The sequence below is a fragment of the Heteronotia binoei genome, chromosome 2 (assembly GCF_032191835.1).
Source record: "Heteronotia binoei isolate CCM8104 ecotype False Entrance Well chromosome 2, APGP_CSIRO_Hbin_v1, whole genome shotgun sequence".
In the NCBI taxonomy this organism is placed as follows: domain Eukaryota; kingdom Metazoa; phylum Chordata; class Lepidosauria; order Squamata; family Gekkonidae; genus Heteronotia; species Heteronotia binoei.
Window position 1 is genome coordinate 160,796,427 of NC_083224.1, and position 24,331 is coordinate 160,820,757.

General features: G+C 39.6%; 1 protein-coding gene across 1 annotated transcript in view; it reads left to right on the forward strand.

The window, feature by feature from the left end:
* The first annotated feature begins 9,170 nt into the window (after positions 1 to 9,170).
* ASPM (assembly factor for spindle microtubules) overlaps positions 9,171 to 24,331 on the forward strand; it is a 29,337-nt gene continuing 14,176 nt past the window's right edge. The window contains exons 1-17 of the mRNA XM_060232361.1: positions 9,171 to 9,690; positions 9,857 to 10,000; positions 10,905 to 12,189; positions 13,155 to 13,253; positions 15,243 to 15,389; positions 16,696 to 16,941; positions 17,657 to 17,724; positions 18,839 to 18,980; positions 19,088 to 19,218; positions 19,987 to 20,162; positions 20,251 to 20,396; positions 20,489 to 20,574; positions 21,793 to 22,008; positions 23,403 to 23,607; positions 23,692 to 23,837; positions 23,924 to 24,046; positions 24,155 to 24,280. Of these exons, the coding sequence (XP_060088344.1) occupies positions 9,472 to 9,690; positions 9,857 to 10,000; positions 10,905 to 12,189; positions 13,155 to 13,253; positions 15,243 to 15,389; positions 16,696 to 16,941; positions 17,657 to 17,724; positions 18,839 to 18,980; positions 19,088 to 19,218; positions 19,987 to 20,162; positions 20,251 to 20,396; positions 20,489 to 20,574; positions 21,793 to 22,008; positions 23,403 to 23,607; positions 23,692 to 23,837; positions 23,924 to 24,046; positions 24,155 to 24,280 (3,705 nt within the window). The 5' untranslated portion in view covers positions 9,171 to 9,471. The remainder of the gene's footprint in view (positions 9,691 to 9,856; positions 10,001 to 10,904; positions 12,190 to 13,154; positions 13,254 to 15,242; positions 15,390 to 16,695; positions 16,942 to 17,656; positions 17,725 to 18,838; positions 18,981 to 19,087; positions 19,219 to 19,986; positions 20,163 to 20,250; positions 20,397 to 20,488; positions 20,575 to 21,792; positions 22,009 to 23,402; positions 23,608 to 23,691; positions 23,838 to 23,923; positions 24,047 to 24,154; positions 24,281 to 24,331) is intronic.

The following is a 24,331-nucleotide window of genomic DNA, read 5'->3' on the forward strand; positions in this document are numbered from 1 at the left end:
TACCTTCCAGAAATACTCTTTTAATTGTTTCCATATAGGTTTAAACCCTCTTTACAGGTTGCTCTGCCAGTGCTTTGCACTTCATCCACACCCTGTAGTATTTACTGATATGCCTAAACCCCAGAATTGGGGGGTTTTTGTAGCAGGAACTCTTTTGCATATTAAGCCACACACCTGAGGTAGCCAATCCTCCAAGATCTTACAGGGCCTACTGTAAACTCTTGGAGTATTGGCTACATCAGGGGTATGTGGCCTAATATGCAAAGGAGTTCCTACTACAAAAAAAGCCCTGCCCAGAATATTGTATGCCTCATTATGAACAATTGCTAATGTGAGGAGCAAAGGAAGATGTACACCTGATAGTCCAGATTTTGCCATAAGGGATGGGATTGGGCAGAAAGTAGGGAAGTAGCCTGTGTACACCTCAGACTTTTTGAAGCAGATGGCATGAAACTTGGAAGAGTGGGCTGTTGACTTCAGTCTTTCAAAACCTTTTGTTCCTTTTTATTAATTCCATAATTGGAACCTTAAATTGCCATCACCCTTGTGTGCATGAAGTAAGGGTTTTAAAATCTCAGATTTCAGAGAGATATCGAAAGAAAAACAGAAATAATGAACTTAGAATTAGTAGCTGAAAATCATTCTCTTCCCACCCACCCCAAATCCAGATTTTGGAAAAATCACGTAAATGGCCATTAATGGCTTTACAACTTGGAATAGCCACAATTTTCAAAGCAAATCATTATAAAAACCTGGTTACTAAACGCCAAGTATCTTTTTCAGTTAATTATGAGATTGATTTCCAAATATCTTGGGAAAATTCTCTTTTAAAGGTATGACATTCTGGGTGTACTCTGCATTTTAATTCATGTAATTTAATGATGATGATCCAAGTGGAAGCTCTTAACTTCATTATCTCTCATGGTTCATGTGTTAGATTTAAGAATTCTAATTGGGAGATGAGTATTGGACAGTCTTTTTGATGGCTGATTAAGTTTCAGTGTCTCCTTAAAGGGTTGCTGTGAGTTAAGCAAAGAAATGGTGCTCAGTGGGCTGAAAGATATTAAATCTTAACTGGTTTCTAAATATACCAAAGATGCCTTTTAGCTGTTGGACAGCGAGAACATATAGAATTTATTGAAATGCTTGAACAAGCACAAATGTCTAGATTTAAGGCAGCTTCAGGTTTGTGAAAGGAAGACTAGGAACAGATGCTCTCAGAATGGTAGTGCTGACCCAGAAGCATGACAAATTGGATAACAATTAGATATTATACCAAAACAATACTTCCTATCAATTAGAAAAGTCTATTTCTTGTTAGACAGTTCACCTCTGATTTTTGACACTGTTGAGAATAAATGATACTGTCTCCTCTTCCAAATTAAAGGTGTTCAGTAGAGAAAGGGCACATGAGCTGGAAGCTGCTTGTTTTTATTGCTTGTAATTAACAATTCATATGTATTTTATGGACACATTTAATGCTAAACCATAGCCAACTGTTGCACTTAACTCTGCAATATAACTATTCAGAGGGTTTCAAATGAGAAAATGTGAGTTGGCCTTTTAAATTAAGTATGTCTTTCTTAGAGATCATGAGTGAAGATAATTGTAATGTTGCTGCCCCTTTACCATTTTTATGATTGCATTTTCATATTGCATTAGTTGGGGTTGGGAATAGAGCATTTCTTAATACCTCAAGGATTGTGTCATCCATTTTTTTGATAGTCTGCATCTGAATCCCATTAGGTAGTGATACTTGTAGACTTTTTAATTTATTATACCCTGTCCTCTCTCCAGTGGGGACCCAAAGCAGTTTACATCCTCCTCTCTTCCATTTTATCCTCACTATATCCCTGGGTAAGGTTATGACTGGTCCAAGGTCACCTAGCAAGTTTCTGTGGCAAAATGGGGCTTTGAATGTGAGTCTCCCTGATTGTAGACTGGTAGTGCAAGCTCTATACTCCATTGGCTCTCAGTGACATGTTTGTCTGTAAAAGATTGCAAAAATCTGAAGATATGGCTACTGCCAAATCCTGATTGACACTTGCAGTGATGTGCTAGATGTGTGTCAAACGTGTGACTTGGGGGCCAAATGAGGCCCCCAGAGGGCTCCTATTAGGCCCCTGAGCCTGGCTGTATTCTGCTTCCTTTTCCCTCTCTTTTGTTTCCTTCTGCATAACAGCTTGCATAAGAGCAAAACCTCTATTTTCTCCATTGGCTCAGGCTCTTCCCTTGGGGAGGAAGGGGGGAGGGAGGGAGAGCTTGCTTTGCCAGGCTCTCTTGCACAGCAGAGCTACTGAGCCAAGCTTCTCCTCCTTCTATTGGCTGAGACTCCTCCCATTTCCAACGAGTGCTAATGTTTTAAGCATGTTTTAAGTTTCTTTTTAAAAAAGCTTTAATTGTGTTTGTCTGTGTCCTGTAGAAAATTTATATCTTTGCTACTTAACATTAAATAGGTACACATGGCCTGGCCCAACAAAGTCTCATTTATGTCAGATTTGGCCCTCATAACAAATGAGTTTGACACCCCTGTGCTAGATACTTGAAATGCAAACCTGTGGAGGCTGCTTCACAAAACTTTATTTGCCATGCTTTACCAAAACCACAGGGCAAACCAAATGATGGAAACTGAGTGGCCTGTGTGGGGACCTACCTTTGTGAGGAAGGTTAGCAAAATTCCACAAACTAATATATGCTGCAGCTAAATTCTTCAAAATTACATATGAACTAAACTTGTTACACTATGTAATCTGCCTTCTCAACAAGAAAGGTGGACCTAAACAACCAAATAATAATGTGGGATGGTGCTGATAACATTTGCTACAGATGGGAAGGCTAGTGTAACATCCAAGAACAAAGCAAATTTTGGCATTTCAGGTGGTCATGACTCTTCTAGTTTGTATTGATCACACCTTTCCCTTCTGTGAAAATGAAATTTATTAAATAACAAGATGAAGGGAGTAAAAGTCAATGAGTATAATCCCTCGCCAGAGTTTTGTTCACTATTGCTGTATTGAGTACTGACACAAGGGAGACAGAGCTGTATTAGATAACTAGCTGCTTTGTACAAAGCACTGAAATAGGATGAGTAGAAAATTAGTAATGGAATAAAAAACCTGGGATTTCTTATAGTTCCACTGCCTTCTATTGGGAACTTGAGTCAAACACATACCATAATAGGTACACATATTTAGTCACTCATAATGATCACTTTTATCATATTTTTGCTAGTTTAAGAGGGCTGTATTGCTCATGTAACTATAGAAAAATATTTGTTACTATATTCTTTTTATCCCATCCTTTAAACTCCCTTGCACACTATAATGCATATTGTCTTATTTCTCATTACACAATAAATAATTCGGAATCCCTGTCTGTTAATATCCCCCTTTTTCTTGATTGCATACTATTCTTGCTCCTTAAAGCTTAGTATACTGTTGGTATACTGTCCTCCTTTCAGTGTGCATTCCTTGCACATCACAGGTGCCTTGGTCCCCCCCCCCCCTTTCCTCTGTTGTGCTCCATTCTCTTTCTGCTGTCCCAGTTTGCTCAGCAGCGCAATCTGTTGTGCTCTTTAATTTTTACCCACCCTAAAGGTTTCTGCAAGAGCTCCGTGGCGCAGAGTGGTAAAGCTGCAGTATTGCAGTTGGAGCCCTCTGCTCACGACCTGAGTTCGATCCCAGCGGAAGCTGGTTCAGATAGCCGGCTTCAGGTTGACTCAGCCTTCCAAGGTCAGTAAAATTACTACCCAGCTTGCTGTGGGGGGGGGGGGAGTGGAGATGACTAGGGAAGGCAATGGCAAACCACTCCGTAAAAAGTCTGCCCAGAGTCGAAAACGACTGGTGTTTGCACCTTAACGGTTACCTTAAAGGTTTCTGCATCCCCTTTTCTCCTTCATTTTGTTTTTTTTTGGGGGGGGGCAGTCACTTTTCTTGAGTTTGGTGACAGCAGCCAGCAAGGCTTTTACTCTCCAGCAGTTCATGTGCTGAGGGAGTCTTTGGTGCAGGCAGGTCAGGCGGCATGGCTGGTTGCCTTCAGCCGGCTAGAAAAACAGATGTCAGCTCCTTAATGGGCCTTTGAATCCAAGGAGAGGAGCCCTGCAGGTTGAGTGATGTAGGAACTCTGACTCCATTCCTTGCCTTGCATGGGCAGCCTTAGAATTGTTTTCATAAAGACGTTAGTCTACAAACCGTGGGTATTTGGAATTCTCTTTGGGGTGTACAAATAGACAGGAGATCAATAATAGGGCCATGGAACAGATATTACCCAGCTTGCTCTATAATTTATAAATATTGTTACGCCTTGTTAAGAGACTTTCCCCCTAACTTTTCATTTGCATTTTGTAATGCTCATTTAAAAAAAATTAGACTTGCATACCAACAGTGTTCAGTACTTTTGCTCTGGCATGTAAATGGTGTCTTGGTGAGGTCTTCAGGTGTTGATATTTTAAGTATGTCTCAGTTGATATGATTCCACCAGTCCCTGTACATCCTAAAACTGTAAATCTGCTGTCAACATAGGCCTCTGAAGTTTTTACTGAGTGACTTTGGTGTGTATACAGAACATGTAAAGTTGTTTTGCCTTAATTTTTTTTTGCTGTGGAAGAGACTGAATAAGTTTGTCTGTACATTGAATTGGTCTAACAGTTGTTTGCATATCTGACTTCCAAACATTGAAATTTATATAACTGTTTCTTATATATATATTTTAAATATTTTGTAAGTTACATTTGAAAAAAAAAGCTGACATTTATTCCTTGAGTGTGTAAATGCTTTTTATAAAAGTACAGAACTTGCTGGGGCCTTGATGGGACACTGAGAATAGAAAAAGGATTGTAAATGCTGCCAACTCAGGGTCATCATATCCTAGTAGACTTGGGCCCAGGATCTCGTAAAGATTGCCCAAAAGGAAGTGGGTGAGGTTGGGAAGTAAGAAAGCCAGACCACTGTCAAGTTCAGGGTTGCTTTTCTGCTTTCCTATTATGAGTATAGTCCTGAGAAAATCTTGATACTATAGTTTATAAATACTTTGGGACCATTGACTAGTTCATATGTATTTTGCAGCTATAATAGCCTGGACTTCCGAATTGAACCCCAACATATTTTATTCTACAATTTTCTTCCACCATGCTCCTAGCCACTATAACAAGATTCCATTCTCTAGTATACTGTATTCCTATTTATAATAATATTTTCATAGCTTTAAGTAATTTAAAGAATTATGTTCTGCATGCAATAAACATATATAGATTATCTGTTCCTTTTTGCCAATAACACTGCTGTCTCTATTCTAAAACATGCAACCCCCTCACACATTGCTAACATTACTTCTGTAGGTTGCATTAATCTGGCTGGCATATAACACCAGGGATTTTTTTGAGGGGGAACTTGGCACAGAGCAGAGTAATACATGAATATTCACATAAATTCCATTAAATGACCCCATATATATAAAATGGAGTATTATATGCAAGTCTCTATTGTTCAGTTTTGTTTTTCATCTAGTTTTATCTTTTGTTGGAGCCATTAAATCTTATTTATTCTAGGTAGGGATCCTTAAGCCTTTGTTGGAAATTATTTATGGATTTTCCTTAAATTACATTAAAATACGAATAATGAAGGATTTATAAATTTAAGACTAGGAGATCTTTCATTTCACCTTGTTAGGACATCTTACAAATTAGATCATTTTATTTGTAATATGCCCTTTTTATAATGATGCTGAAGCCTATGACATCTCAAGTGAAATTCAAGTAGAGCAAGTTCATTTGAAAGTAAGTAAAACATCCTGACTCTCAGGCATGCTGTAGTAATGTGCAATCCCTACACACATGACTTCCAAAGGAAATCAAGAAATTGACAGGAGCAGGTGGGGAACAGATTTCTTTCTGGAGTTAGAATATTTCAAGGACTGTTTGGAATGTGTTAGTTAATGTTGCTATTTCACACATTTCATGTTTGTTTCTTAACATTACCTTCTAGGGCTGACCTGTGGCTCAAATGACATCTTGACAGGGTCTGCATAGGTCTCTGGTAGTTATAAAACAATTATTATAGCTGTGATCAGTTTTCAATTCAGCCTGGTCCTGGAACATAAGAAATAACAGGAGAATACTGCTGGAATATGATTTGTTTATCTGTTCTGTCTCTTCCAACTAGTAATACTTTTAAATTTGACTTCTGTTGATCCTTTACATCATCCAGCTAATCATCTAGCTAAAAAATCCATTTTGTTCTCCCTGTGCCTCACAAGGGACCTATGTGTTTCAAGGCTGCATTTGGGGTTATACTGAACCCAACATTACTGCAAAAAATGCTTACAACCAGTGTTTCCTCTAAGCTGAGTTAGTGTGAGCTAGCTCACAGATTTTTAGCTTCCAGCTCATACATTTTTGTCTTAGCTCAGGAAGGATGACCCCAGAGCACACTAATTTATGCAGTAGCTCACAATTTTAATGCCAGGAGCTCACAACTTTAATGCCAGAAGCTCACAAAGTAGAATTTTTGCTCACAAGACTCTGTAGCTTAGAGGGAACATTGCTTACAACATCCAACTTGGAACATGGTCTTCTGCCTTGCCTCAGTTGATTTAGCCACCTCGATTCATGCAAAAGAACAGTGGCCGCACAATATATGAAATCCAAAAATACAACAATACAAACTATTGTGCACAAACAAACACTCTTAACTGGTGTATATAAAGTTCTATTATAATGAAATGAACAGCCTACAACAGTGGGCATACATTCATACAGTATAAATAGAAAACAACAGTCTCAAAACAATATACCAAGGAGGACCCCACACAGTCACTGAGTTTTCCAAAATGAGTACACAGACTCAAAAATAATGTTCCACAGGAGTCCCTCCGTTGTTTGTTGACTTCTGAAGGACAAATTCTAGCCGCAAATTAAGATATCAAAATAGGCGTTTGAGAAAGAACTTGGCTGGAGTTTTCAGTTGACTTACGAGGAAGCTGCAGGAGCAGCGGAACGCAATCAAATCTGGGGTTTGCGTGAAGGCTAGAATTTGTCCTTCAGAAGTCAACAAACAACGGAGGGACTCCTGTGGAACATTATTTTTGAGTCTGTGTACTCATTTTGGAAAACTCAGTGACTGTGTGGGGTCCTCCTTGGTATATTGTTTTGAGACTGTTGTTTTCTATTTATACTGTATGAATGTATGCCCACTGTCGTAGGCTGTTCATTTCATTATAATAGAACTTTATATACACCAGTTAAGAGTGTTTGTTTGTGCACAATAGTTTGTATTGTTGTATTTTTGGACCTCGATTCATGCAGCAGTCAGATTGAGTTAAGACCACTGTAATGCCCTCCACATGAATCTGCCCTTGAAGTCAATCCAGAGACTACAATTTGTACAGAATGCTGCAGTTTGGTTTATTGTCAACAGCTTGATGGGACACACCCACTACTCCCATTCTGCAGTCACTACATTGGCTGTTCATCAGCTACTGGGCTTCATTCAAGGGATTATCAGACACAGAAGCCTTGCGTGGCCTTTTGCCAGTGCCAAAACAGTCCTGCTGATCTGTTCACGGCCTTCTGCAGGTGCTATCTTGCTAACAGGCAAGACAAACACTCACCCTTACAGGTGCATTATCTGTGGTGGCTGCCACCTCATAGAATGACCTGCCTGAAGCAGTAAGGATGACTCCTATACTGTCATCCCACAACCTTTGTAAAATGGAGTTGTTCAGGAGGGCTTTTCTATAAAGGTAAGAGGACCACATTATAGCAGAAGAGTTAAGAAAGGTGCTTTAAGGACTGGATATCAATTACAAAAGGTACTATTCTATTACCTGTTGTCATTGCCTTTTTTTTACTGATAGAACACTTGTCTTCATTACATCCACACTCTGTAATGTCTAAATATGATCTGCATGTTCAGATTTTGAAAATCCTAGTATTAGTACATACTCATTGGATGTCTGTTGATTGTATTGACTTACACTATGATTATTAGATACATCTTCTTATGGACTGTTACTGATTGAACACTGTTATCTGCTTTGACTCTCAGTGAGAAAGGTGGACTGAACTGAGCAGTCTGTGTACAACCTTGACCAGGAGGCTCTTGGGTTGGATTCAGCCTAGCTCAGAGCTAAGTGGTACCCCCTGCAAGGCTGCTAGTGCCACAGGCATTTAATTTGATTTCTTCTGGCTGGCAGTGGCCCCCTGCTTCAGGCCAACAGGCCACTGGGACCACCCCCACCCCCACGGTAAATTAGACCAATGTGCCCCTTGGAGGGTGTGTATTGTAGATCCAGCCCCAAACTTTGTGGACTCTGAAAGCTTCTGATGTTTTTAGGTAGTCCCAGAAAAAGCTGTGTCTCTAATGATGCTTCCAGAGGTTTCTCAAAATGCTGAGTAACAGCTCCCATATATTTTTCCTATGCAAACTGCTGCCTTGCAGTCAGAGCACAGACTAAGTCAAGGTGGCCAAATTCAAGTCACATAGAATAAATGTCAGATGTTGGACAGCTACAAGACATGAACAATGTTTGAAAAAGGAAGGTAGATGGGGGATGAGAGATGAAAGATGAAAGAAAGCAACTTTAAATGCATTCTCCAAGTCATCAGCTAGCTTGGCAAATTGATTTAAAGAGAAATGCCTTCTCCAAGCTGGCCAACGGGGTGGTGGGGACTTCAAGAGCCACACAATATGTGTGAAAGAGCCACGTGTGGCTCCCAAGCAGCAGTGTGGTCACCCCTGTTCTAAGTCATCCTGAGCATGCAATCCTATGCGGAAGTACACACCAGAGTTACGTTGTTGACCGTGTTGGTCAGAAGCAAAAGTCCAGTGACAACTTTAAGATTAACAAAGTTTTATTCAAGGTATGAGCTTTCGTGTGCACACACACGCCCACTTCTGAAGATATGTTCGTGCACGTTGTTGGGCTTAAAGGTTCCACTGGACTCTACCTTTATTCGACACCCTCGAGTATTTAATACCACTTACTCCCTTGGACCAGTACAAATTTTAATCCAATTATTTCTCTCCTCTCCCTTCTTCCGAAGTATACGTTTAAATAAAACCCGCGATTCTGATTGGAGGGTTGGGTGAACGTGCGCTCGCAGCAGAAGAAGGCGGAGCGAAACGACAGGAACGCTAGGCTTAAACGCGATTGGTTAGATTTTTGCTATCCGCGCCTCAGGATTGGAAAGGGCGAGGATTTGCTGTCATTTTGCAGGCGCTGCGTCCGGATTGGCTGCGGGGCTCTGTTTGAATGGTGTAGCGGCGGTTTTGCGACGTGAAGGCGTCTTGTTGTTTGTGGGGTTTGTGTTTGTCACTGAGTGACTGAGCGACTTGAGGGCAAGCCCGGCTAGGCTCCGTGGCTCCCCTTCACCGGGACTCCATGGCTGTGGAGAGGCTATATGCAGAAGCGGCCGTGCCTTGGGAGCTGAGTCCCTCCGGGCGGCGCCGGCGCTGGGCAGTCAGGGCAGGCGCGATGGAAGAGGACGCCGACGAGAGTGACACGGCGGTGCTGACGCTCAGCCATTTCTCCCGGCCTCCCTTCCTTAGCTTCGGCACCGTTCGCGTTGGGACCTCGAGCTGTCGTCGCCTGGCCCTAGAGAACCCCAACGACGAGCCCCTCCGTTTGGCCGTGGGCCGCCCCCCGCCCGCCTCGAAAGGCTTCGCTGTGGAGCAGCTCAGCTGTCTCCTTCAGGTGCTGGATCGATGGGGTAGCTTCTTGACGTTTAGACAAAACGTGCATGACAGAGCAGCGGGATGGGTTTTTGTTATCCCCACAAATGGGTGCATTGTTTCTTTTGCAGGTAGGAGTCCGGGTGCATGTACTCCCAGGCTCTGATGTCTTGTGCTTTCCTTTGCAGCCTAGAGAGCGACTGTTCATTTCGATAGCATGGACACCACTAGAAGAGGGAAGAGTCCGGGAACTCTTAACATTTGTTGTGAATGATGTTGTTAAATTTCAAGCAGTTTTGCTGGGCTGTGCTGAACAACCTGTGAAGAAAAAGGTGAGCCAATAAAATAGCATTGACAAAACACTTTTGTCTTTTGGTACACACTACCCCTGAAGTGGTTATTTTATTCACAGTGAGGCTTTGCTTGGGGTTGCAGAGTGTTCATCTGGTTATATCACCGGTGGCCAAACTGGGTCTCAGGAGCCACGTGTGGCACTTTTACACATATTGTGTGGCTCTTAAAGCCCCCACTCACTGTCCTATCAGCCAGCTTGGAGAAGGCATTTGTCTCTTTAAATCACTTCTCCCAGCCAAGCCAGTTGGCAGTTTGGAGAATGCATTTAAAGTTCCTTCCTTCTGTTGAAGCGCTCTCTCAGCTCCACCTACCTCACAGGCTATCTGTTGTGGGGAGGGGAATGGAAAGGAGATTGTAAGCCACTCTGAGACTCCTTCAGGTAATGAAGGGCTGGATATAAATCCAATCTCTCCTTCCTTCCAACATCTGATGTTCATGTCTTGCAGCTCTCCAACATCTGACCTTTATTCTATGTGGCTTTTAAGTTGAGCAAGTTTGGCCACCCCTGGGTTATATACAGTCCTATATTATGGAAAACTGTTTTCTGTAACCCATATGTAGGAAATGTGCAGGATCCAAGGGTGGTTTTTTTTGTTATAACATACAGATGTACTTCCCCTGCTCTTTTTTCAAAATATTTAGTGAGTGACTACATTAATACTGATTATTGCTTGTTTAGTGTTTATTGTCACAGATTCCACTCTGCTGTGTGTTTACGCAGTGGGGTTGTATCAGTATTGAGACTCTGTGAATTGCAAATGTATTGCAAAGTTACAAACTACAGGCTATTTGCATATGTTAAGAGACAGTAAGCGCCAAAGAAATATTTGGGGATATTAATATATGTACATTAATTGTTGCTTATGTGTTCGTCATTTTTAGAGAAGTCTTTGGGAGGCAATGAAAAAGAGACCTCCAGCACAGCAACCACAGAATAAGGAAAGACAGTTCAGCACTAAAAATGTTAACAAAACTTTTCAAGTATCCAAAAAAACAGATAGAATTAGAAGTCCTTTCCAATGCTGTGAAAACCTGGAAAAGAGCAGATGTAGCACTTCACCTAAAGGAGATTCTCTAATCATTTTAGAAAGGAAAGTGTCTCTGTCTCCCATTAGTCCCATCCTGCAAGAAAACCAGAATGTTATTTGCACCCCACTGTCAATGAGGAGATCAACTACATATTCAGTTCTTGAAAGATTTGACTGTGATGCTTTATCAAAAGATATAAAAGAGACCTTTACTGTTATACCAATGTGTGATTATCTTTCGGACACAAAATTGGAAAATGCACATATTGTTCAGCCTGCAAAAACACAGAATACAAATGTAAATTCCTTTGGCACCCCAGAGCAACTGAGAAGGTCGTATATTACTTCAGATCAAAGGAAAACTTTAAGCCCAGATTCCTTGCCTGCACTGGAAGGTTTTGTGCCAATTCTCTCACCGGATCAGTTTTTAAAAGAGAACCAAATAGCTACTGAGCCGGCTTCGCAAGTATGTAAACCTGCATTGCCTTCAAGCTTGGGGCCTTGTGCGCGAAGGTCTTTTTCCCCTAAACAGGAGGAAAAAATGCTACAAACTGCAACTTTTTCAGTGGAACCTCAGTTTCAAAACAGAGACTTTAATGCCAAAAGTGAGGAAGAACTAGCAGTATTTCACTGTGAAAACCATGAACAAAATCTCAGTTTTCCGGCTCACACAGTCAAACATCAGTGCCAGTTCCAGAAACAGGAACCTCCCAAACGGCCTCTGCTTTCCAGTACTGTTATCAAAAGTAAGCAAGGCCCCACTGAAGGAAAAGGAACACAGATGCCAAAATCTAGAAAATGTCTTTCTAATGCTATACAACAGTGTGTGGGCAATGTTCCTAAAGGCAGAAAAATAGAAAGGCTGCCAAATCTTCCTGTTATAGAAGCTTTGGCAGGTGGAGTTGATAGTCACAGAGCTGAAAAAACTTCTAATTGCTCAGAATCACCTTCATGTAATCGTAAAAGAAAAAGCAGAGAATTTTTGGAAGAGATTAATAGTGGAAGTGAAGAACATATGGATACTTTTAAGGCAAAAAAACTCTCAGTGTCCTGTGAATTAAATATGAAGCGAACAGATTTGAAAACTTCAGTTCCCAAATCTGCAAATGGAGAGAAACAAAGTCAGAAAAAGCGAGTTGGTAATTTAACATTTTTTCTTTTTTATTCATATGCTAATTTAAAGGAATACATTCTCTTGTTGCTAGAATTGACACCATGCATAGCATTTAATGCAGCACTGTAGTGCCCCTTTTTATTCCAAAATGTATGGCTCTTTATTAAATAACTACTTTATAGGATTGCAGTTTGATATCTCTCAGAGAGAAGCATTGCTGTCTGAGAACAACAGAAGAGTTTTCAAGTTAAACTAAAAATGTTAGCGTGTATTGTGTTATAATCAAACACAGTTCTGTCTGGATTCTACAGGATTCATTCTGTTGCCTGTGTTCTTTAGCAGAGAAATATCAAGGATTATAGGGTATATTAATGATACATTGATATCCACCTATGCATCTTTTTTTAGGTGCAGGTGAAGCAGTGTAGTTCTGAACTGGTCACTGGAATCAGTAAGAGACTAATAAATGATTATTGTTGTGGATTTGATAGATTGATTAGCTGAAGTAATTCCTGTCCTGGTTTGGTTGATCTTTTAAGAGATTAAGTTTGAAGCTTGGCCACTACTCTTGGACTCAACCTTGTTTCTGAATTTCAAGACAGCAGCTTCAGTCTGGACTCCTCTTTTCCAGTTTTGGCTGATTCTCCTGCTACTGCTGAAAAAGAATTTTCAATTACCATTGATATCTTGATAACTTTTTGATTACACTAGCAGCAGGGCTGTTACTGCATGGAGTCGGGCACCCCCTGAATGAAGCTCATGTACCTTATAAACTTCAGTGTTACTTCATTTCAAATTTCTCCATAGTGTTACACCTGTGCAGGACAGGGGCATGTCACTTGCAGTTCCATACTGGTTATAACCTGTGGAGTTCATGGGGTTTATATAATAGTGGAATAGAGAACCTTTCTGTGCTGATCAACAGTATGACTGTTGTCCTTTACTGTTTTTCTTCCTTTCTGGACAATAATTTATTGTTTTAATTTACAGGTTTCTTATCTCAGAAATCAAGGACTGCTAGAAAAACTTCTAAAAACTTAATTCCAGTTGCACAGTCTCAGCTGACCTTTGTGAAACCATTAAAAACAGGTAGAAATACATTCCCGTTCCTTTTTCTTCTTGAAGAAAAAGAAAAGCTTCTTTGTAATTAACATCTCTCTTAAAGATGTAAAATTTCTTGAAATCTTGAAATATCAAGTTTTGGGGGTGGGAGTAATTAGAAATTTTAAGAGGGGAAATTGCGAAATGTGTTTTCTTATTAGTTATACATTTGGTTTGCTCGCATAAAACATAACTACACATAAGGATATGGAGGAGAGTGATGTAAGCTGTATTGGGTTCCCATTGGAGAGAAAAGCAGACTAAATGGATTTTATAAAAATAGATGTACAGTTGTTTATTACAACTGCATGTACTTGTATGAACAAATAACAAATCTGTGGGCATGTAAGTTCGTTCAAGACTTTTGAGAAGCAGTTTTTCAGATATATTTACTATAACACACAAATCAGTACTATTGAGACCCACATCCATTGGTCTTGGATCTCTGGAGTGGAAATCTCCCCAGTGTAAAAAATAAAAAAATCATGTGCTCAGCAGCCCAATTAGTAATACCAAAGATGTAGAAAAATACTAAAACTATTTTCTTTCTGACTGGATATTAAAAATTATGATCTCTATGTATTAGATAAAATAACTGAATCCTTCATATAGAATGACAATGATAATTAGGAATCTAAGTTTATTTCAATGTGATTCCCTTTTTTGGAGTTTCAACAAAAGAAGATATTTAATGCGGATTTTAGGAAATGTTATTGTATACGACATGGACCAGTTATTGTAGAACTTTATTGGTACCCTTTTAGCTATTGACTCAAGGTACAACTATTCTCCGTGTATCATTTTTTTTCTTGTTTGCCATTTCAATATAAACTTAAAAAGTTAAACAACAAATCTACTTGTTAGAGCTGAAGCAGCAAGCTGCAAGTGAGACATCTAAACATGTCCTAATTTGTATCAGTTGGAATAAAAGGAAAAAAATAAGTTAAAAATTGGAACTGTCAAGATTGTAGTAATGAAATGGAGCTTTTGTTATGTGGAACTAATATTTTTTCTGTATGTCCAGAAACAATAAAAAGGTGCAGTACTCATTTATCAGTGGCAGTGGTTTAGAACCACAATCCAGCCTGTATCCAAATCTCTGTCTCTAAAAGATTTTGCTAGTAGAAGTTATCAGTAATTCTGGATGTTGAGTTATAATTAGAATCACATCTGGGATCCAAGCCTTCTGCAAACAAAATTTTTGCCAGCTTCTCCATCCTTTTACAGCTTCCATCATCTTTGAAAAGCTACAATTATAAAATGGGTAGGAGGCACTCCAGAAGAGTATGCATTATGTCCCGGGGTGTGTGTGTGTGTGTGTGGTTGCAGCAAAGACTGGCAGAAATTCGGAGGTCAAGGTATTTTGGACAAGAATGCATGTGTTTGTGGGTGAACTACGAATAGGTTAAGGCGAGTCTGTGATATGAAACTGAAGGAGGACAGTGGTGCCCTAGGGAAAAATGAAGAATATAGAAATAAAGAGACTCTGTCTGTTATACCACAAGTGTCGGAGGATTTTTGTCTTTTAAAAACTTCTGTCTTTTAAAAGTCATTGTGTGGATTGTGGCTAGCTTTGCTGCTGACTTTGTGGATTCAGTTACAGTTTGGAACTGGTTCTACTTCCCTGAAATAGTGCACATAGGATTTTTCATGCAAAATCATGGTCCCAAGTTGCAGACACACATGTATCTATGCACTTGGACATACACAGGGCCAGCTCTGATTGGAAGCAGAAATCACTTAAGTTGGGGCAAAGCTTATTTCTCAAAAATAAGCATGAATATTCGGTATGTACACATTGAATGTGTGTAGAGCTTCACACTGTGTGTTGATTGTGTTGCATCTAGTACTTTTAGCTGCAGTTTCCATTTAGTTAAATACTTTTATGCTGTTCATTTAGCAACAAGAGATCCTTTGTGGGGGCATGTCTTACCATTTCAGGTATATTTTTTTGTAATATCACAATTCTTTTACAAGGTCTCCCAAGGCATCCGATGCCTTTTGTGGCAAAGAACATGTTTTATGATGAACGCTGGAAAGAGAAACAGCAGCGAGGTTTTACTTGGTGGTTGAATTTTGTACTTACGCCTGATGACTTTACCGTGAAAACAGACACTTCACATGGTAAACAAAGTCCAGAGCTTTCCGTATATCAGAAAGCTTGCATTTATGTCCAAGGATTTATACTAAATTGCTACAATATAGTGTTTGCCATATATATAGAATATGATGCACTATTTCATTTAAACTAGCCTCCATGTGTGTAGATGTGTTTTAATCTGAAAGGTAATATACTTTAAAAACAGTTGCAGCAGCACCAGTGCTTTCATAGAAGCATAACATTTTCAAAATCTAATTTATAATTTTTATTCTTTGGCAAAATTACTGTAACTGTTCCATTGTCTTGTTTATTCTTCTCTGCTTCATATGACTACTCTGTAATCTTTTATGGCTGCTCCTTTTCAAGGCAGTTGCAGGGCTTCTATTCTGTACAACCTGTGATGAATCTGTTTATTTTGTAAGAAAATGGAGGGAGAGTTAAGAATTGTCTAGAATTAAAGCCTTTAACTGAGTATTTAATTGTCAAGAAGGCTAAATAATGATAGTAGAATACTAATTAAGGTCTTCATAATAGTGCAACTAGTTCTCACTTATATAAAATCCCTGTTTAGTTATGTAGTTAGATCCAGGTGAGCAGCCATGTTGGTCTGAAGCAGTAGAACAAAGCAGGAGTCAAGGAGCACCTTTAAGACCAACAAAGTTTTATTCAGAATGTGAGCTTTTGTGTGGTAGATGCACACTTCATCAGACAATAGGGTGGAATGGCAAGAATTCCTAAATATAGAGAAAGTGGGCAGTGAATCAGTATGCAAAATCATGGAAATGTTTTTAGCAGATTAAAAGAATCACAAGTTGGGGTCTGGTGTTAACTGGGCTGCAACAACAAGAAGGCTTGCCAATTCCACCCTGTTGTCTGATGATGTGTGCTTCTAGCACATGGAAGCTGACATTCTGAATAAAACTTCCTTGGTCCTAAAGGTGCACTTGATTCTAGTTATGTACTAGATTCCATATGACTGAAACTCCTGCAGTAACTTGCAATGAGCTTTTGTGAGTCTATATGACATAACATTTTATAGAGGTATAAAATGCCCTTTAAAATTTGAAATGATGAGGCAGCCATACTTACAGTTGGAAAGGGGGTAAAGAGTTTTCCTCACAGACTAGAATAATCCAGACATGCATCTTCATCATCTAGTTGAAAGTCTATGTGGTTTGGGTAGATTCAGCCATAAAAACTATCCGCAAAGCTGTTAGTTTCAGATAATTCAGTCCAGTGGGTCCAACTTCATTTTCTGTAGGAAGGAACAGAAAGATAAACATCCTCTTGATGCAGGAACTTAACATGTTATCCTTTTCCTTTCTTTAGTCAATGCGGCATCACTTATTTTGGGAACAGAATCTCATCATAAACCCAGTGTTTCAAAAGCACCAACAAAAGAGGAAGTTTCATTAAGAGCGTATTCTGCTCGGTGTAAATTGAACAGACTCCGTCGCTCAGCATGCCATTTGTTTACCTGCAGCACAATGGTTAAAGCAATAAAAAGGCTGGAGGTTGAAATTGAAGTCAAACGCTTGCTAGTCCGGAAGGACCGACATCTGTGGAAGGATATTGGTGAGAACATAATGTTCCAGATCTAGATTTTTATTTAGATATGCAACTGACATTAAACTTTTGTCTTGGGAAAGCCAGTTTGGTGTAGTGGTTAAGTGTGCAGACTCTTATCTGGGAGAACCGGGTTTGATTCCCCACTCCTCCACTTGCACCTGCTAGAATGGCCTTGGGTCAGCCATAGCTCTGGCAGAGGTTGTCCTTGAAAGGGCAGCTGCTGTGAGAGCCCTCTCCAGCCCCACCCACCTCACAGGGTGTCTGTTGTGGGGGAGGAAGGTAAAGGAGATTGTGAGCCGCTCTGAGACTCTTCGGAGTGGAGGGCGGGATATAAATCCAATATCTTCTTCTTCTTCTGTAGAAAAACTGGCAAGTATTTTTGTGCCCATTTTGGATAGCTTTAAAATAATTTGATACTATGATTACGAATGGCCCAGAATAGACTGATCTCATCAAATCTTGGAAGTTAAACTGGGTCAGCCCCGGTTAATATTTGTACAGGAGACCACTAAGGAAGTCCAGGCTTGGTATGCGGAGGCTAGCAATGGCAAACCACCTTTGAACATCTCTTGCTTTGAAAGCCCTGTACAGTCACTTTAGGTTAGCCGTGACTTGACAGAATTTCCTATCCTCATGATTGCCATCTTAAATGTTTTTTCATTTAACAATGAAAATTCAGGATTTATTACAGCTTTGTTTGCTTATTTTTGCTATTTTGTAGGACAACGGCAGAAAGTCCTCAACTGGCTTTTATGCTACAATCCACTGTGGCTGCGCATAGGCTTGGAGGTAAATCTATACTTTTCTAAAGTTTAAAGGGTATTCTGGGCAATATATATGAACTAACAGTCATGCAGAGACTGTCTGATATTGGTCCTGGAATGGATTGTTCTGGACCCAAATGTTCTGGAACCTAAACTTGGCTGATCTAATTTGGTGCATCACTATCCATTCTAATCTGAATTGAGTGGAGTGGAGTTTGGTGGTGAAGTACCTGCTGTTGCCAGATCCTGCGGGCCCAAAGAACAGAAGAAAAAAAATCATTCACTGATTGCATAGCTTCCTCTTCATTTCTTCCATGTTCTGTAGTCTCTGCCTTTTCCCTATTTTATCTTGACAGTTGTTAACCAAGTATTAAATAATGATAATATGCTTGTGTTGCATCAAGTTAATGTGCAGTTCTCTCTTCCTTTCTCATTCATTTTCTTTAGCAACTGATGAGCCATTGCCACCTTCTGTCTCCTAAGTACTAAGACAGAAGTACTTAGTGTGCAATCCACTTCTGCTGCATCACTGCCACTTCTGATGTGTGAGTAGAACTAGCAAGGATGCAGACAGTAGTAATGGCTTACATGAGAGTACTGGAAAGGAACTGTAGCCTCACCTCTCCATAGCACCCGTCTGTGCTGAACATGTGAGGTCCTTCATCTCCTTCCCCTCTGTTTGCCTACTATCATTGTAGTTGCCATCAATTTTCCCTCTAAGCTGCAGTCTTGTGAACAGAAATTCTACTTTGTGAGCTACTGGCATTAAGGTTATGAGCTACTGGCATTAAAGTTGTGAGCTACTGCATAAATTAGTGTGCTCTGGGATCATCCTTCCAAAGCTAACACAAAAACGTATGAATGTATGAGCTGGAAGCTAAAAATCTGTGAGCTAGCTCACACTAACGCAGCTTAGAGGGAACACTGGTTGTCACCTTTTCCTTTCTGAGCACAAGACAATGCCAAGTACATGCCAGTTTGTGCCCCTGCCCCTTTTCCAGGCAGCCTAGGCTGGAATGGATGTGCATGATGCATCAGGTCACATGCTGGATTACCAACTGGTACCAACTGTGGAACAGCTGGATTATATTGGTCAAAGACAGTTATTTGTATAAAAATGATTTGCCCCATTTTAACAGACTGTCTACGGTGAACTGATAGCCTTGGAGAATAATAGTGATGTAACGGGTTTGGCAGTGTTTATACTCACTCGCTTGTTGTGGAACCCAGATATTGCTGCTGAATACAGGCACCCAACTGTGCCTCACCTTTATCGAGAAGGTAACTATTTTTCTTTTCACCTTTTAAAATCTAGTTCCTAGTTGAAAATGCATCTTTTTATAAATTTTATAAATTATAATTTTATAAAATTAATGCTGTATTTGTAGGTCATGAAGAAGCACTGTCCAGATTTACACTGAAAAAACTACTTCTGCTGGTTTGCTTTCTTGATCATGCCAAATCATCGAGAATCATTGATCATGACCCTTGCCTCTTCTGCAAAAATGCAGAATTTAAGGTACTCAGATTAACACCTTTGATGTTTGAAGATGTGTTCATAATTCTAATTTCTTGTGCCTTCCTGAATTTTTATAACAATTCCAATATTTGCTTTCTTTATTTAAGCGATGTTTTGTCACATGGTATAGGTGAGAAAAGAAATTACCGTAAGTGCTGAAGTTCCAGAAAGCCAAAACAGTCCATATTTCCCAAACAATAGAGGAGCTAGCCTCTCATTGTCACATACATCTCCATTTATATAGGAGTTCAGTTTTCTTTTCCTAATTTCCAGGAATATGAGACATATATGTTGTCTTGCAATGGATGAGGACCTGCTTGTAAGAATTATTTTTTTTTTTGTATAAAGCTTTCCAAATACAAATGGGAAACCTGAATTTGTACTTAACTTTGTTGGGTTGTCCAGTAACTGAAATGGATTGATTATATTTGTAGCAAATTATGGGTTTATTTGTTTTTTAAAAACCCTCTGCAACACGTTTGCATAAACTCCATGTGATTATGGGTAGCTATGTAGAGCATCCTAGCCTTTGTTCTTGTCTAGTATAGGACTGTTGACAAAACTGTGGTCTGTACCAAGTACAGTAGGCTATTTTGCAACAGCTTCTTGCCAGCTAGTTGATTTCACTAATCTGTTGGGTGGTGAACTTTTACCAGTACAAGAGAGATCTCTAGTAATTAGATTTAATTATCTCTTGATTTAATTATCATTATCAGATTTCTTGCTTTTCTTTGTATGTATAACATCTAATTTCTTACTTTACTGTAGTCCAGCAAAGATATATTATTGGCATTTTCCCGAGATTTTTTAAGCGGAGAAGGTGACCTTTCTCGTCACCTTGGCTTCCTGGGCTTACCAGTGAATCATGTGCAGACGCCACTTGATGAGTTTGACTTTGCTGTAGTAAATCTAGCTACAGATTTGCAGTGTGGCATTCGTCTTGTGTAAGTTGTTGAATTTTGGTTTTCCTATTTTACAAAAGAGTTGTGCGTGAAGAAGGTTCCTTTTCACATTAAACAATTGTATTTTCAGAAGAACATTGGAGCTTCTCTCAAAAAACTGGAGTCTTTCAAAGAAGTTAAGAGTTCCAGCAATAAGCAGACTTCAGAAGATGCATAATGTTAATATTGCCCTTCAGGCATTAAAAGACCATGGAATTCAATTGAAAGATGAATATGGTAAGAGTTGAAAACTTGTACTCATATGAGTATTTATAAAACATAAATGTGTGGATGCTGCTAATCATTAACCAATTTATTTAATATTATAGGTTCAGGAATTGATGCCAAGGAAATTGTAGACCGGCATAGAGAGAAAACGCTGGCATTGCTGTGGAAAACAGTTTTTGCTTTTCAGGTACTGCCTAGTTAGAATATGGGTAGTTTATGGCTTATGAGTATGTGTAGTAGACTTTTCCTGCAGAATTTCAGCATGGTTCAGAAGATATCATATAAAGTGGTTTGTCCATGGAACCCAATACTAGTGTAATAAACTATTTATTGCCTAACAAGTTTGCTGTGAAATTTAAGGTGCAGTGTATGACTTACGGCAAATCACAGAAGTTTGTCTGAAAAGTAGACACTAAGCTTATTTTAGTAACCAAATACAGTTGAAACAGCCACAGAATGCCACGGTTGCTTGGAGATAAATTTATGCTTATGTGTACAATACACTTGTAGTGGTGCAAAAAAAGTTCTTATTCCTGCATTAGCTTGGGAGTCAAACCCTATTTTTCTGTTGCCTCCCTGTTCTAACCCAAATCAAATTGGTTAGGTCTGTTACCTAAAGCTTCCACAAAATTTCTATTTTTGTAGGAACACTCATTTTTCATCTTTCAACAGTCTCAATTTTTACCAGCATTGCTGCATGTAAAAACAGTTCTTATATCAGAGGATAGTTAGTCTCAAATAGGGATGAACATGAACCAGCTCATGAGTCAAAATTTGGCATGAACTTGGGCATGGGTCTGCAGGTGATCTGTTAGGTATAAATGGTTGTGAGGCATTTCACTGGTTGGTTTTGCTTCCCCTGGTCAGTTTCGCTTTGAAGCGGGAGGAACCAAAATCAACTGGTGAAATGGCTGTCAGTCATTTAAAGCTGACAGATGCACCTGACCAGCTGTTCGGTTTAAATGACTGCAAGCCATTTAACTTGTCAATTTAGTGAAACTGACAGGTTAATTTACTGTTCCTAGGCGATCTGTCCCCTTCTGCCAACCGTGGTGAGCTGCAGCTGGGAGAAAGGGGAGAACAGAACTCGCCGGACTGGTTCAGGTGGGGGCCTTTTGGCTTGATTCAGGGGCCGAACTGAACTGGACTTTTTAGGTTCATGGCCATCCCTAGTCTTAAAGCCCAGCAACAAAGGCCAAGATGTACTGTATCCTGTAATTTTTCTGTTGCAGACTTAATCAGAAACACCATGTATTGGCTACTTTGCAGGTATACCTGATTCTAACATCCCTAAATATAAGAAACAAACATTAAATAACTTCTGAAAATAATGTTATGTACCAGTTTTATATATGCAGTACTATAGTTTAATCTTTATCTTTACAAAATGCTTTGTTGTGATTAGGTGAACGTTTTGCTTGATCTGCATCAGTTAAAAGATGAAATAGATTTTTTAAAGAACTTGCATGTCAAACAAGTGAAGATGAGCGCACTCGATTCTTCTGTAACCCTCAAAGTGAGAAAAGACAGCAGTAGCTTTTATTCATCTGAAAGCTGCAGTGAAAATGTAAAGCTGTTGATGGACTGGGTGAATGCTGTCTGTGTGTTTTATGGCCTCCAGGTAAATATTTTGCTTTCTCTCAACTTTATTTTATGACACAGCTCTCAGTATATTCTCCTGTTTGGTTAGTTGACTGGCAGAGGCTGAGATGTAAAGGAACATATTTCTCCAGTTTATTTTAGTTACATTGTTGTAGTACATTGCTACAAATACTAAACATAAAATAAGCACTAACTATTGCCTTCATCACCTCATTTCGTTGGAAGTTTCACAGCTAAATTTAGATGACTGCACCTTGTCATTGTGGAAAGAGATTACCGTAATCTTAGAGGCACTGTTTACTTGGAGAAAATACTTGGGATTAACAGTTGTCAGTATTTAATAAGAATATAGGTTATAGAAGTGCAAAAGGTGTCAGTAGTATCTTCTGGCTAATACTTCAGCAGCCAACTTATTAATATACATGTATAGAATTGCAGACTTCAGAGAGAAATAGTTTCTATAGGTATGATTTTGTTGACACAACAAGAAGACTTCATATAATGGAGAACAGTAATGCTCTATGATGAGCAAAGGAAGCAAACTTCCATTGAAAGGACCTAGCCAAGTGATAGTACAGTAAAAACCTCATTTTCCAGCACTAATGGGAAATTGGAGTTGCTTTTAATCAAACACATCAGATGTTCTTACCAGACTGCCCCAAACCCCACCCTACTGGGAATGCCTTGGCAAGAGCCCTCAAGCCTGTTGGAACCCTGAGCCATGGATCCATGCTTCACAACAGGCAGACAAATGGGTCAGCTGCCTGAGAGCCCTCTAGCAAAGCTGGCTAACGAGTGGTAGGCTGGGAGGGATAGGAGCCCCATGGGGTGGCATTAGCAAGCAGCACCAACTATCAGAAGCCCAGCAGTGTGTGGAGGCATCAGGCAAGATGTGGCAACAAGGCTCATGTTTGCCCAAAGATGGGAGGCATTTGGTGACTGGGGTGGGGGGAGGTTTGCACTTGGAGCAATGCTGGTCAACTGAGTGTTCCAGTCAAGGAACAGATAACAAAGCTTTCTTTTTCCCATTATTTACCTTGTGAACACCTCTTTATGATTTATATGCAGAACTGTGTGTTAAGAGAATCTGATGTTCCTAAACTTGTTCTTGGACTTCACCAACTTTTGTGATAGCCATCTGGATGCAGGATATATACCAAATACAGTAAATAAAACCTAAGCTGGATTTTTGTCATTCTCCTAAAATGTATTCATTTACTGAAGTCTTTCTAAAGATCTTGTGGCAGTGTAGTGTTTCTGACAAGGTATCTGTAAAAAAACCAGGAGGGCAAAATATCCAGTCAACTTTCAAACTGTCTAATGTGCCATGAGGCAGTTTTCCTTCTAGGTATTTGGAAGGGGAATACACTGGATTTGCAGCTATATATAAACTTTGTTCTAATTTTGAACCAGGTGGAGAACTTCACAGTATCCTTCTCAGATGGAAGAGTACTCTGTTATTTGATTCATCATTACCATCCATATTATGTACCTTTGGAAGCCATTTGTCAGCGTACAACCCAAACAGTAGAATGCACCAAAAGTGGTACATTGGCACTGAGTTTTTCCTCTGAGTCTGATGATTCCCTGAATCTGCTGAATGGAACTTTTGGCCAAGGTAAGTTTGTTAAATGTTGCTTGTGAGAAATGTGATGCCTCTTATCTGATTTAACCAACACAATCATTTTGTTCCCCAACACAGCTGTAACTACTTCAGCACTCTATAAAGAGCTCCTTGACAATGAGAAAAAAAACTTCCAGCTGATTAATGCTGCTGTTTCTGACCTTGGTGGTGTTCCAGCTATGATGCACCATGTAGATATGTCTAACACAATACCTGATGAGAAGGTAATGAACATATGTTTGAAATTCATTATCACTTCTTTTCATTGTAAAAATACTAAATGCCTGTATATTTCTGCTCTCTTCTCTAGGTGGTTATCACCTACGTGTCATTTCTGTGTTCACGGCTTCTAGATCTTTGCAAAGAGATCCGAGCAGCTCGTCTTATTCAATCTGCATGGAGGAAACACAAGCTGAAGCAAAAACTTGCTCAGGTACTTTTTGGGTGCTTTTGCATTTTGCCTTAAATTAGCAGCAGAAATTGACTATCTAAGAAGAAGACAGAATAGTTCAGCTTACTGCAGAATTTTCTCTCTTACTAGAACATCAAGCAAACCTGGAGTGCAACCATTGTGATTCAGAAACACTGGAGAAGATATTTGGCTCTGAGGGAATTTCAAAAATTTAAAAAGGCAAAGCAAGAAGCTTTGTCTTCTATAGTAATTCAGGTAACGCATGTGAAACCACTTGGTACTATTAGCTCTTAATGTTCTGGGAAG